Raw genomic sequence first — 13,585 nt, 5'->3', positions numbered from 1 at the left:
TAGCTCTCGTTTTTTAAGAAAAAATGGTATGTAGTGCTAACTTGACATCATACACCTAGTCGATAGAATTGAGATATTGAAAATTTCATTTCAGAGGTCATTAAAATTTTAATGCAATAAGGCGCAAATTTCAAGTCTCTAAAAATTACCGTTGATTTTTGTGAATTGTTTGTCTTGAGTGTTTCGCATTTTCTTCCATATAACGCATGAACAAAATCTATTTTTATATGGAAGAAAATGCTCAACACCGTCGACAAAAAAAAAATCTCAAAAATCGACGGTAATTTTTATAGACTTGAAACGTGCACCTTATTATACTAAAATTACAAAACTGCATACCCAGAATTTTTCTAGGAAATGGAATTGAAAGGTTGAAAATTCTGATGAAAATTTTTTGGTAGTTCTTGAATTTTCCCGATTTATATATATGAAACTGAAAAACTGGTTATGCTGGTTTTTGCTGTTGAACTAACTATATTTTTATAAAAAAAAAAATAAGAAAAATTTGGTGTGGAAAATATAAATAAAGAAACGTCTGGTTATTCATATTTTTGACGCTGACTGTATACACATATCGTCGTTTAAAGTATAAAACCGCGTATCGTCGTTCTGCAAAACCGCGTAACTGACATTTTTTGCCAAAAATTGAATTTGCTCACCGAAGCTCACCTGAAATATACTAGCCAAAAATGCGATTGCCTTATAAAAAAGACAACCATTTTGAAATATAAGTGTTTTTACTCTCTAAAAATAATTTATGCAACCTCTCATACGCGGTTTTGAATTTTTTGATACGCGGTTTTGTACTTTAAACGAAGATATGTATGTAACTTGTCGAATGTAAAATTTTTAGTCTGCAATTTATGCTTTTTAGTGTACAACATACATACAGATATATTGCATACATACAGTGTACGACAAAACTAAAGCACGAAGTCTCTCCTGAACTCGTTAAGTTAAAAAAAGACAACAAATGGTTATATCCTTCAATTTTTTTTTCTTAAACTTATAATAACAAGTATATATGATAAAAAAAAAACAGTGTTCCAGTTTGTTATTGGGAAAATAGTACTGTTATGTGCAAAAACAAACCACCTGCAAAAACTTGCTGCGACAAAACTAAAGGACATGCTCAAATTTCTATGCATAGCTGACCGTGAGTCATTAATCAGAACCGTTAGGATATAAAATATTATACGTCAAGCATAAATAAAGCATTATCAGTGTTATTGCGTGTTTTTAACGACATTTACTACATTTTCGAGCTAAGGTAAAAAAAAAACGTTAAAAATGGCCCGAAATAAGTATAACGCGGTATTACGTAACAAAATTATAGATGAATTTAATGGAGGTGAATCGATTCTCAATATTTCTCGAAAATTCATGATTCACCACACCGTAATTTCCCGAACAATAAGCCGTTTTCGGTCATCCGGCTCCTGTGATACCATACATTTAGGTGGCAGGCCCCGCAAAACCACTACTCGTCAGGATAAATTAATCATCCGAAAGGTCCAGAAAGATCCCTTCATATCGGCGAGATCCCTGAGAAGTGAATTTTCATTGGACGTTAGCCTTAGAACCATTCAGCGAAGAACTGTCGAAGGCGGCTTCCCAACTTATAGAAGTGCTAAAAAACCTTTTATTTCAATAAAGAATCGTAGAGCACGAGTCGAATTTGCAAAGACGCACATTAACTGGACCATTAGCAAGTGGCGAACCGTCCTTTTCTCTGATGAATCCAAGTTCAACATCAAAAGTTCTGATGGACTGAAGCTAGTACGCCGACCTAAAGGGCAACGCTTAAATCCACGCTACTCAAAAGGCACAGTAAAGCATGGTGGAGGCAACGTAATGGTGTGGGGCTGTTTTTCCGGCAATGGAGTGGGTCCAATTCATAGAATTAATGACATAATGGACAGATTTGTGTACAAAGACATTCTCGAAACAATTATGCTGCCCCACGCTGAGGAGGAAATGCCATTAAACTGGATATACCAGCAGGACAATGATCCGAAGCATACCGCTAAATGTGTAAAAGAGTGGTTTGTTGCCAATAAAATTGAAGTGTTGCAGTGGCCTGCACAGTCACCCCATCTCAACCCAATTGAGAATCTATGGAAGATTGTAGATCGGAAAATAGAACGCGAAAACTGCAAAAACAAGGACTCTTTGTTTGTTCAGGTAGAACAAGCATGGGAAAGCATTTCCATAGATGTTTTAAATAACTTGATCGAGTCTATGCCACGAAGATGTGCCGCGGTATTGAAAAACAAGGGCTTCGCTACGAAATATTAGAAGAATCAACTTTTCTTTCCAATTATATACCAATGTGCTTTAGTTTTGTCGCAGCATATTTAAGACCACCTTTATGTTTGAATTAATATTTTAGTTTAGTATGAAGTTTTATTGTATTATTTTTTTGTGATATAACAACAACTGTACCCCCTTCTAAATACCATAAAAAGAATTGCTATTACCAAGTGTTTGTAAGTTTTATTTCTGGTTGTGGTGGTATGGGAAGTTTCGTGCTTTAGTTTTGTCGTACACTGTATGTTTACTGACGTATATGTACTGTGTACATTAGGGTGGTCCAAAAACAGTAAAGTCGGAATTGTAATGCTCTCACCCTCTAGGATTGTTCTATATCGAAAAAAAGTATACCCCTATTTTTACCTCCCTTTTATTAGCTCGGGATGTAACTATGTAATATTGATGCGCCTAAAAGATGCAGCGATTTCTATTCTCAAGTTACATACTTTATGACAGTACGAATGAAAATCCAATAGCGAGGTTTTAGTTTTTTAAACTATAATTTTATTTATTATGAAATCAAAAAATATTTATAGGTCGCTCAAAGCGCTCAAAGTTTTCCATGTATTTTTATATGGGGAAAAAACAACTTTACGTTGAAATGGTATAGAATTCTGGAAAATCAATATTTTTCGATCGGAAAACTCTGTTTATCTTCAGGAGACTTTCAATAATAATACCCAATTGTTTATTTAACCATTGTTCAATACTGACGATTTTTTATTGGTCCCCCCACTGAATTTTTTGGGGTTTTTGTGGGTTTTTGGCGGACATATAAATTATACTTGCGATGAAAAAATGGTTAAATAACAATTGAGTATTATTATTATTGGGAATCAGCTGCAGAGAAACAGAGTTTTCCGACAGAAAAAAATTGATTTTTAAGCATTTCGGTCGAGAACATAAAAATTCCGACTTTACTTTTTCACGTGTATTTTTGGACCATCCTAGTGTACATGCCCATATAAATTTATATAGATATGAACGACCACAAGTAACAACCACTAAGCACTGCTTTGACCTCATTTTTGTTTGCGAAAGGTGAAGATTATCATTATGAATACATTGTTAGTCTGAAATTAGTTGGTCCCATTAAGGCAGCTACTTTGCAGCATCGCCACAGACCACGATTCCGCCGGAAACTGAATACATTTAAGCGGTCACAAAGTATACGACAAGTCAAAATGAACAAACAAAAAAACATATTACGGTCAATGAACTCCAAACTAGTCCATTTGAATAATAAAAAAAATAAGTTTTTTATAACATATTTTTTATGGTCTAGCTTTTGGTATGGTTTTCGTAGAAAGTTTTACCGTATAGATTTGGAAGTTGTGCAGAAAAATATATTAAATGAATTATTGAAACAAAAGTATGTTTATAGTATGTATGTATGTTTGTAGATATCGTTACTGCAATATAGCAAGGCCTATCTAATTTTTCATTCTTTACAGTGTAGTTATACAGTTTTATAGGAGAAAGTTTTTTTTTTAATTTTGTTAGGTCCCCAGTGGGTAATCTACCGACTTTTGGACAAAGCTTAATTTCGAAAGATTAATTCAGCAGCTAGAAGCCCTTACAAAAGGACGTCCGTCAATTTAGCACTTTTCGAAAGGCTTAATTGTACATTTTTATACCCGAGCGCACTTGTTTGTAACAGCCGAAACGAATCGAGATAGATATAGACAAATGTACATATACATAAATGCTCAGAATGAATAGAGAAGTCGATTAAGCCATGTCTGTCTGTCCGTCCGTGTGCACGATAACTCCAGTAAAACTTGAGATATCTCAACGAAATTCGGTATGTAGGCTTTCCTGTATCCAAGGCTGGTTGGTATTGGAAATGGGCGAAATTGGGCTGTAACCACGCCCACTTCCCATACAACGGCATTTTCGAAAAAAAACGCAAAAACTACGATATTTCAGTAAATATTGGAACCAAATTGTTGAAAATTAGTATGGGAAGCAAAATTTTGGTTAAAAAATAGTATTATCATGAAATTTTTGTAAAATGGGCGCGACAACGCCCACTTATTAGGAAATGCTGTACGCGCCTTGCCTAGGGCCTAGCTAAGGCATCTGTTGAAAATCTTTGAAATTGGGCAATAACCACGCCCACCTTCCATATAACGGTAATTTACAGAAATACGAAAACTGCGATAAATCAGTAACTACTGAAGCTAATTGACTCAAAATAGATAATTACAATAACTACTTAGCAGAAAATTGGATTATTATAAATTTTTGGATAATGGGCGTGGCGCTGCCCCTTTATGACCACAAATGTATATCTCGGTAACCGATTCATCAATTTCTACCAAGCTCAGTGCACTTAATAACCTGAGTACAAGAAAGAAATTTGTTGAAAATTATTCAAATCAGACTAAAATTACAGCCACTTCCCGAATAGCGGTAAATTTCAGACATTCGAAAACTCCGTGGCACCGCCCACTTTATGACTACGAGGTCTATCTCGCTAACAACTTTATAGATTTCTACCAAACTTGGTTCAATTATTTCATCAAGTCTAAGGGTCTGATTATGCATACTTCGCATAACTTCGCACAACCATTTGTACCAGTGCACTAAAAATGTAACTTAAGAAAATGTGAAGCAATATCTAAACTCAACAGATCGCTAAGTTTTTAAAAGTTCTGCTAATTTCTGGGTAATGGAATACATACAAAGTACATACGAAATTACAGTTTGAAGTTTATGCGAAGTTGTGCGAAGTTATGCGAAGTATGCATAATCAGACCATAAGTCAGAATTTTATCGAAAAAGTTTGAAATCGGGAAAAACCCTCCTGCTTATCATGCAAATGTAGTTTAGAAAAAGTCGACGATATTTGATACATGCGCCGGGTATATATAGTTCAGTTTCGCTCGAACTTATACTTCTTTACTTGTTTGATGTAAATTTGTTGTGAAAAGAAAAAATTTGTAGCTTTCACTTTTCTGGAAAAAATCGAGTTGACCGTTTTACGAACAAAATTTAGTGTGTAATGCTAAATTGACACCATGCCCCATTGTCGATGGAATTGCTATATTGAAAATTGTACAACGGAGTTAATTGTAGCTTTTTTTGATGGGGCATGGTGTTAAGTGAGCCCTACATATCATTTTCTCTCAAAACCCGAAAACAAAACTGTGCATTTATGCATTACTTCGGTTTTTGCATGCAAATGTTATTTGGGTTTTCAAACGAAAGTGTGCATATGGATAATTTCGTTTTTTTTCAATATGAATTACTTCTACTTAGTATGGGTTATAATTCCTACATAGAAACAAGTTCTGCACAAAAATACTTCTGCCCCCCTTTTCTGGCAACACAGAAAGGAGAATTCTACTTAGTAAGGGTTATAATCCCGAAGCGTGACCGAAGGCCGCCAACGCAGGAAGAAGTTTGTTTTCACGTATGCACTATTTCGGTTTTTTGTCATATGCATTACTTCGACTTTCTTATATGCATTACTTTGGTTTTTAACCGAAACTGTGCATATGTATATCATAGCCTGGGTAAAAGATTGTCGTAAGCGTCATACGTACCTGCGTAACATACGACAATCTTTTACCTAGGCGACGATATGCATTATTTCGGGTTTTTAGTATGCATTATTTCGTATGCACAGTTTCCTTATGCACAATTTCAGGGTGCCTAATAAGGCGGCTCTTGTTTTGGCTAAATGTGCATACATGTTTTTGTAATGTTATGTAATTAAATGCATCGCATTTTATTTATTTATTTATTTATTTTTTACAGTCTGTTAGACCTCTATTACAAAAAAGATTTAACATTCTTAGAATTGGATTTAGATTTAAAATTTAAATATTAAATATTAAACATAATATGCTCTACGGAAATTTTTAAATAACATTATTTCTTCACTGCAATTATTTTATATCAATATAAAAGCATGTCATTGCCCGGAGGTTATGTAGACGGTTGGAAAGTCCGAGTTTCCAATCCGCGCTATACTTTTTGGGCCACTCCATATCTTGATATCTCCTGGGTGGTCGAAAAGGCCGAGTTTCCGATTCACCCAGTCTTACAAACAGAACTTAATTCACGCAGTTCAACAAAAGTCAGCGCGATTTTGAGAACATCTCAACCCAGTTTGAAATTGTCTTCTTGGGATTGTACCAGAGCATAGTTACAATGGCAGAGTGTAGGTTGGATGTTGAGTCATTTGGCATAAGCTATATACGGCGTTACACAAAACTCTAAATTTAGCCGATACCATGTGTATATAAATATACATATTTACATGTGTACATACATATACATATGTTCAAATACTTCCACAAACTTATGATCATGAACGAAGTATCGTTTTGAGCTTCCAAAATAAAATCCGCAAATATGAACTAAGGTGAACGTTTAAAATAACAGGTATAAGCATTAAACACGTACATTAGGGCGGGTTGATTTGTATGGATGAAAAAATAATTAAAAATCGTATAGCAAAAACGTAATCTATATTGAATTCTAAGAAAATTCTCTGAAGAAACCATGGGTCTAAAATCATCCCTAATCCGTGCCTCTCGACTTGAAAATTTGTTTCCTCTTCTTTCGCTAAAATTATTTTCTTTTTTTGAAATATATTATGTTTTATTATATTATATTATAGTTTATGCAATAAGTACAGGTTTTGTTTTGAGACTAATTAAAATATTCAATAATCAAAAAAGCAGTTGAACCCCAATTTGCATATCCTCTGATTTGCGTTCTGTATAAAAAATAGTTAGAAGTTAGTTTTTTAATGAAACAAATTTTGAGTGTAGAAAAAATATTAAGTGCAAAAGAACTACCTTACAAAACAATTTTATTCAGAAAATTCGATTTCTTTTTGGAAAAACCAATTTTTTCTAACATTTATTTTTTTGGCAAGGCGGCCATATAAATTTTCAAGTCGAGAGGCGCGGATTAGGATTTTATTTTAGATACATAGATTCTTCGGAGAATTTTCTTAGAATGTTATGTAGTTTATGTTTTTGCAATACGATTAAAAAAAAAAATCAACCCGCCCTAACGTACATATTGTATGTCTATGCTCAAATAGTAGCAAAACTTGCAATTAGGGTTTATAAATATTTTATTTATTTATTTATTTATTTGCCTAAATAAATTGCGCATTGAAACTGATTTAGACACCCGCATTTGCATCAAAAGTGCAGTGTGTATGCAAATAAATTTGTGTACAATATTAAGAAGGGCAACCTGCCGGATTATCTTAGCGATAATCTCCGATATATAAATGAGACGCATACATATTTGTTGAGAGAGAATAACAGCTTCAGACTCCCGAAGTATAGAACAGAAGTGGACAAAAAAAATATTTTCTATAAAGGCTTAAAGTGCTTCAATGAATTACCAGAGGCTATAAAAAATTGTGATACTATCACTCTTTTCAAGCGGCTGCTATTTGACTATTGTAGAACGCAGCCTACAAGATAGTGATGTATCAACAATAGCGTGGATTGGAAACTAGGCCTTTCCAACCACCAAGATATCGAGACTAGGCGGATCGGAAACTCGGCCTTTCCGACTACCTAGACCCTTAGATAATAAACAATAAATGAGCGGATTGGAAACTAGGCCTTTCCAACCGTTAACCGTCACGAAAGCGCGACTGGGTGGATCGGAAACTCGGCCTTTCTGACCACCCAGGAGATATCAATAAATGGAGTAACCCAAAAAGAATAGCGCGGATTGGAAACTCGGCCTTTCCAACCGTCTACATAACTTCCAGGAAATTGCATGCGTGTATAATGACATAAAATAATTGCAGTGATAAAGAAATAATGTTATTTAAAAATTTCTGTAGAGCATTTTGTATTTTGTATTTAATATTTAATATTTATATTATATTTTAAATCTAAAATCTAATTATAAGAATGTTAAATCTTTGTTGCAATATAAGTCTAACAGACTGTAAAAAATAAATAAATAAAATAAAATAAAAATAAAAAAAAATAAATAATCGTATTTGAAAAAAAAAAATATGTAGTTGGTTGTCTTTCTTACTTCAAGCTTTTGAGTTTCAACCCCCATAAAGGACTGTTGGAAAACTTTACTAGGCGTTTTACAAATGAATTATACAAAAACAGTTACCATTTGGATCGATGTTGCTTGCCACCTAGTGTCATACACAATTTGCAACGTTGCATTAATTACGGCTTCGCCTAGTTTTTATAGCAGTTGTGGGGTTTTACTTAGTCAACACAAAATAACCCCATTGCGGTCTATGCTTGCGCTTTTCTATGTATGTATGTATGTATATTTACAAGTGCAAGCATACGAATGTTGCAAATGCATGCATTTATGATATTCCATTTACATACATACATATGTACGTACAATTCAACAAGGGCATAAGTATGAAATGATTTATTATTTATTAGCAGTTGTGACAAAAAGAATTTAAATCACCCAACCAGCAAAATATAATGTTCACATAACTGCATTAGGCTGGTCCAACAAAAAAGTTTAAAATGTTAACCTTTCACCCCCAAGGATTTTTCTAAATGGGAAAAAAGAATACCCCTATTTTTTCGGTAAAAAAAGAAAGATATTTAGGGGATTCACAAGACGTGGTAACCGCTGTAAAATCTTAAGCTCAACATTTTTTATGTAAAATAATGACTTTAATGGTTTTAGAGGATTTCAAACTACACCGATATGTTTTTAAACTTATAAAAAATATATATAATTAGCCCCCTCCCCCAAAACCATTTTAACCGTTATTTTACATTAAAAAATGTAAGCTTTTACGACGGTTAATACGTCTTGTGAATCCTCCTAATTATTTTATGTGGGGAAAAAAGCAATATTTTTCGATCGGAAAACTCTGTTTCTATTCAGGAGACTTCCAATAATAATACCCAATTTTTTATTTTATCATTTTTTTATGCTAACGACGATTTTTTATGGGTCCCCCATTGCATTTTTTGCGGTTTGGAATTCATCTGATTCTTATGAAGTTTTGATTTAAACGCGCGAAATGTTGTATTCAAAGTTTCGCGAAATATTCGAATAAAATGGCTACAAGAAGTTTTTTCCTCTCCTGTATGTAAAATTTTAAATTTATAAAATGGGACTTAGCAACTTTTTACTCTAAAGGTACGGTTAAACGTGGCAATGCAGGCGCTTCTTTTAGAGCAAAATGCGAAATCGAAAGTCTACTTTCTTGTGTAAACAGCCATAAAGTGTTTTTAGCAGATTTGCAGAAATCACTTTCGAAAATAAAAGTGGCAAGGTGTAACTGCAAATGAAATTACGCAAATCCTTTCGAGAAATAATTTCAACTTGCTCGTGTTGCACCTGCATTTTTGTTTTTGCTGCAAGCGTTGTCGAACCAACCGAGTGCTGCCGTGTGAAGAGTTTTTTTCTGTATTTGTATAAGATTTTAAAAATGTTACATCACATTTAATAAAATACTTGTAATTAATATCTTCTCCTGATATGAATAATTTAAATATAAGCGCAATCGACATTTTGTGGTTGTTTTGTGCGCATTTTAGCATTTTTAAAAAATTTTCAGGCCAGTAATATTGTTATGAGAATAAAAATGTCTGGTAACACAAGTGAAAGTGGAATTTTCTGCATTCACTGGCAAAAGTAGTTTCGGAAAGTGTGATTTTCGGAAATAAAAGCTGCTTTCGGAAGTCACTTTAAATGCAAGGTGTAGCTGCTCCTGCAATCACTTTTGGAAATTCGTGAGTTTGACCGACTTTTAAAAAGGACTTGCACTTGCCACATCTAACAGCTACTTAAGCTAGCGATAAGTATATAGATATACATATATATTTAGTAATATATATTATATTCATATATTTTTTTATATGTATGTTTGTACTTTAAAGACTTAATCGTATGTAATGCAACGTTTTTGTGAATTCCTTATCAGTTAATGTGTAACCTTATAAAATTGAAATCACTTTTAACTTACCTCGGTGTAATTATAGATTTTGTTTAAAAAATCATGAAGGATGAGATATTTGAGCGGAGTATTAATTAGATTATTCCTTTAAGTTATTATATGTACTTCCCTTTCGGAGGCAGTGACAAATATACGAAATTTTACCTTCCCCCCCGTAATGTGCACTAATTTGTATGTACATACTGCGTACAACAGCCCGCAAGATTTATTTTAGTCAATGCGAGCAGCAGCAAAGGGCAAAGATTGCAAAAATACAAGCTTCAGATTAAGAAGAAATCTTTTATCACATGCACGGGAGGTTCCCAAAGGATTCACTTCTTGCATCAAAATTAAATGAACAAAAAAAGTCGTATTCACATGGCAAAATTACTTGCAGTAATTTTCATCATCAGAATGCTATTGAATGTTTTGCTTCAAGGATTTTTCACTAATTCACGTAAATTTATCAAAGTTTATGCGATTCACTTCTGTTGGACATTTATGTCGGCGGCACATACATACATAAATAGGTTGCACAAACTAAAATTCCGGAAAAAATTTTAGCATTTCCGATTAGGCGAGAAAACACAAACAAAAAGATTAGCAAAAGCACTTCTCTAATAATCTTCTAATGCACATTTTTAGTTTTTTAATAAATTAAACAGAAACTAAAAGCTGATCAGATGAACAAAACACCGTCTGCCACTTAAAACTTAAAAAAATCGGCTATCTGACATTTCGCTTTACCACGGAAATCGAACTGAAAATCTCAATCACAAAGCAAATGAAGCAATTATGATGGCGGCCGCTGGTAATCAGGGTTGCATGGAAGCGTCCACTGTCCATTTTGACAGGTGCGTAATTATTGATGGTGATCGATTGGCTAAAAAGTGTAACATTACGAGGCAATTTATCTAGAGGAAATTATTTCATGATAAAACTTTTTAGATAAATATTTACGAAAATTGGAATTAGACCAGCACAAAATTATTATTTACTATTGCTCATAACTTTGCTATTATCCATGATCCAACTACTCTAATCTAATTGGTTCTAGGGTATTATCAATTTTCTTCGGGTAGGCCTCCACACCAAGTTGTTTAGATATTGAGCGCTTTTCAGGCTCTCAGCACTCAACTCAGCTTATCGAACTTATGACAGTTTGAAAAGCGCTGAACACCATGATCCAATTTACGCAGTCGAACGTGCTTTTCTACTCTCGGTGTGGAGGATTTTTTGATCAAAGAATCGTGATGAGAGCAAATTTTTCAGCAATAGTGAATTTTAATGGGCGGCATACTCCTTGCGTCTGACTCGTGAGTCGGTTTGGATGTGTTTGTGAAAATAAATATGTGTTAGTTACACCAACATGACACCCGGCATGACTCTGAATGATTCAACTGTGTGTAGTCGAAGGCGAGTCACCGCGTACACAAATGACTCGCGAGTCAGACGCACCGTGTGTGCCGCCTATTAAATAGGAAAGTCTGCCTATAGGATGGTTCCGTTCGCAGCTCACAACGTCCGGATATTTATATCCACAAATCCCCTGGGTAGAAACCATACACCCGTTTGAGAGCAAGCTAAAGTGAGAAGGCGTAAAACGTTAAAGCTCCGCCCAATGGAAAAGTTCAGAAAGCCGCGGATAAAACCACCATTTTTTAATGGCGACCACGGAAAACGCCCATGCCCCTATGGAAGAGAAGGACGAGGCGTCCAAGGATCTCCATGAACACTTGGAGCGCTGCCCCCGATACGATGTCAAAATCGTGCTTGGGGACTTCAATGCCAAGGTGTGCAAGGAAGGGATCTTTGGCGCCACTGTCGGAACATTCAGCCTCCACGACGAAACGTCCGATAACAGACTGAGGCTGATCGATTAAGCGCACCCTAATGTACAGTAAATATTAACTGGTTTATTTAAAAATATATAAATAAATTTATTCGTACTCCGTACAACCTGTATAAGTACATATGTATGTATGTATGTATATCAACCTCTTTTCACTGGGCATTCACCATCATTTTGCAGACACCATTCTGGTTGAAGAGCTTCCGCGTATATACCATTGGCTACTAATCGTTCGCGATGATATAATATTCGTGATTCTGCTTCACGCCAATTTCCAACGGGATTCGACCACAAACGTTCTGCTAATGCGCTTGAACGTGGCCATAATCGGTAGTCCAGTGTGTATTCATCGATTTGCTCGGACCAAATTGCCGCTTCGGCTCCTAAAACCAGCGATTTATATTCCCCAGCTATGTTATCCAAATTATTATCGTACACTTTCTGCCAGCCAATATACGGTGAGCACCAGTTATTGCCAATGTCTACCCAGCTGGGTCCACCACAATCAAAATATAAAGCATCATAGTTTGAAATAATAACGCGAAAGCCACGTTTTAAGATCGCTTTAATTTCGGAGCTTGAACCACGTGTCCAAATTTGTATGATATATCTGGAATTGTTAAGATATTGATCAATATATGGCTCTTGTGTAAGACTACTTGTCCACAGTGTGATTAATTGATTGCTGTTGTTGGACACTTTATCTACTCTTTCGAGTGCTTTTGTTTGGAAATAACCCCAGAGCCGGTGAAAATCTTCCTCTTGCAAATCCCAACCTTTTAATTGCATCCATTCGCGAATACTCTCAGTGCCATGCCAACATTTAGATAGCACCTCATCACCTCCCATATGAAAGACATCTGGTGAAAATAGTTGAAATATTTCACGATAGATATCTTCTAATATCGGATAAATGTCATCTACAGTGGGGTCTAGTTGCCCACATGGTGGTTCTCCACAATATCTCTTCCAGGGCTGAAAGCTCTCACAAGCGATCATACCCTTATGTTGCCAACCTTCTTTCACGTGGGCGGGAGCATCAAATTCGGGGACTACTCGGATGCCACGAATCAGTCCATACTGCACAATTTCGGAAATTTTTTCATGTGTATAAACCTTACTAGGCGAATATGCGCCAAATCTGTGAAGTTCTGGATGGGATTTGATCTCTAGTGGGAAACTTTGAGAATCTGTAATGTGCCAATGAAAGGTGTTGAGTTTAACCATCGCAAGGGCATCTGAAAAAATCATAAAAAAATTGTAACCGATATCCAGGATGATGTCGATAATTTTTTGGTAATATGTGTTTAGTTTCCCTGCAATATTAAGGTATCTTAAATATAGCAGAGACCGTAACGGTTATGGTTTTTAGTATAAAAATAATTTGATCGCAAAACTTGGATTTATATTTTTCGATCAAATTTGACCGTTATTTTACGATTATAAATATATATATACAAAATAACGATTATTTTTTATCGAAAAAATTAAGATCA

The 13,585-nt window shown here is 34.8% G+C and overlaps 2 protein-coding genes across 3 annotated transcripts in view; both read right to left on the bottom strand.

The window, feature by feature from the left end:
- LOC118747754 (tyrosine-protein phosphatase non-receptor type 4) overlaps nt 1-10,993 on the bottom strand; it is a 24,887-nt gene extending 13,894 nt beyond the window's left edge. For both annotated transcript variants that reach the window (XM_036481877.1, XM_036481878.1), the window contains exon 1: nt 10,268-10,993. The gene's annotated coding sequence lies outside the window, so the exon portion shown is untranslated. The remainder of the gene's footprint in view (nt 1-10,267) is intronic.
- A 1,206-nt stretch (nt 10,994-12,199) lies between these two features.
- LOC118747559 (chitooligosaccharidolytic beta-N-acetylglucosaminidase-like) lies at nt 12,200-13,340 on the bottom strand. The gene has a single exon (XM_036481608.1). It carries the CDS (start codon nt 13,338-13,340, stop codon nt 12,231-12,233), a length of 1,110 nt encoding a protein of 369 aa, XP_036337501.1. The 3' UTR covers nt 12,200-12,230.
- Nucleotides 13,341-13,585: the final 245 nt, after the last annotated feature.

This window comes from Rhagoletis pomonella, unplaced genomic scaffold, assembly GCF_013731165.1.
Source record: "Rhagoletis pomonella isolate Grant_MI unplaced genomic scaffold, Rhpom_1.0 Rhpom_scaffold_00012, whole genome shotgun sequence".
Classification (NCBI taxonomy): domain Eukaryota; kingdom Metazoa; phylum Arthropoda; class Insecta; order Diptera; family Tephritidae; genus Rhagoletis; species Rhagoletis pomonella.
The sequence above is the reverse complement of the archived record's forward strand: the minus strand, read 5'-3'. Positions and strand labels throughout refer to the sequence as shown.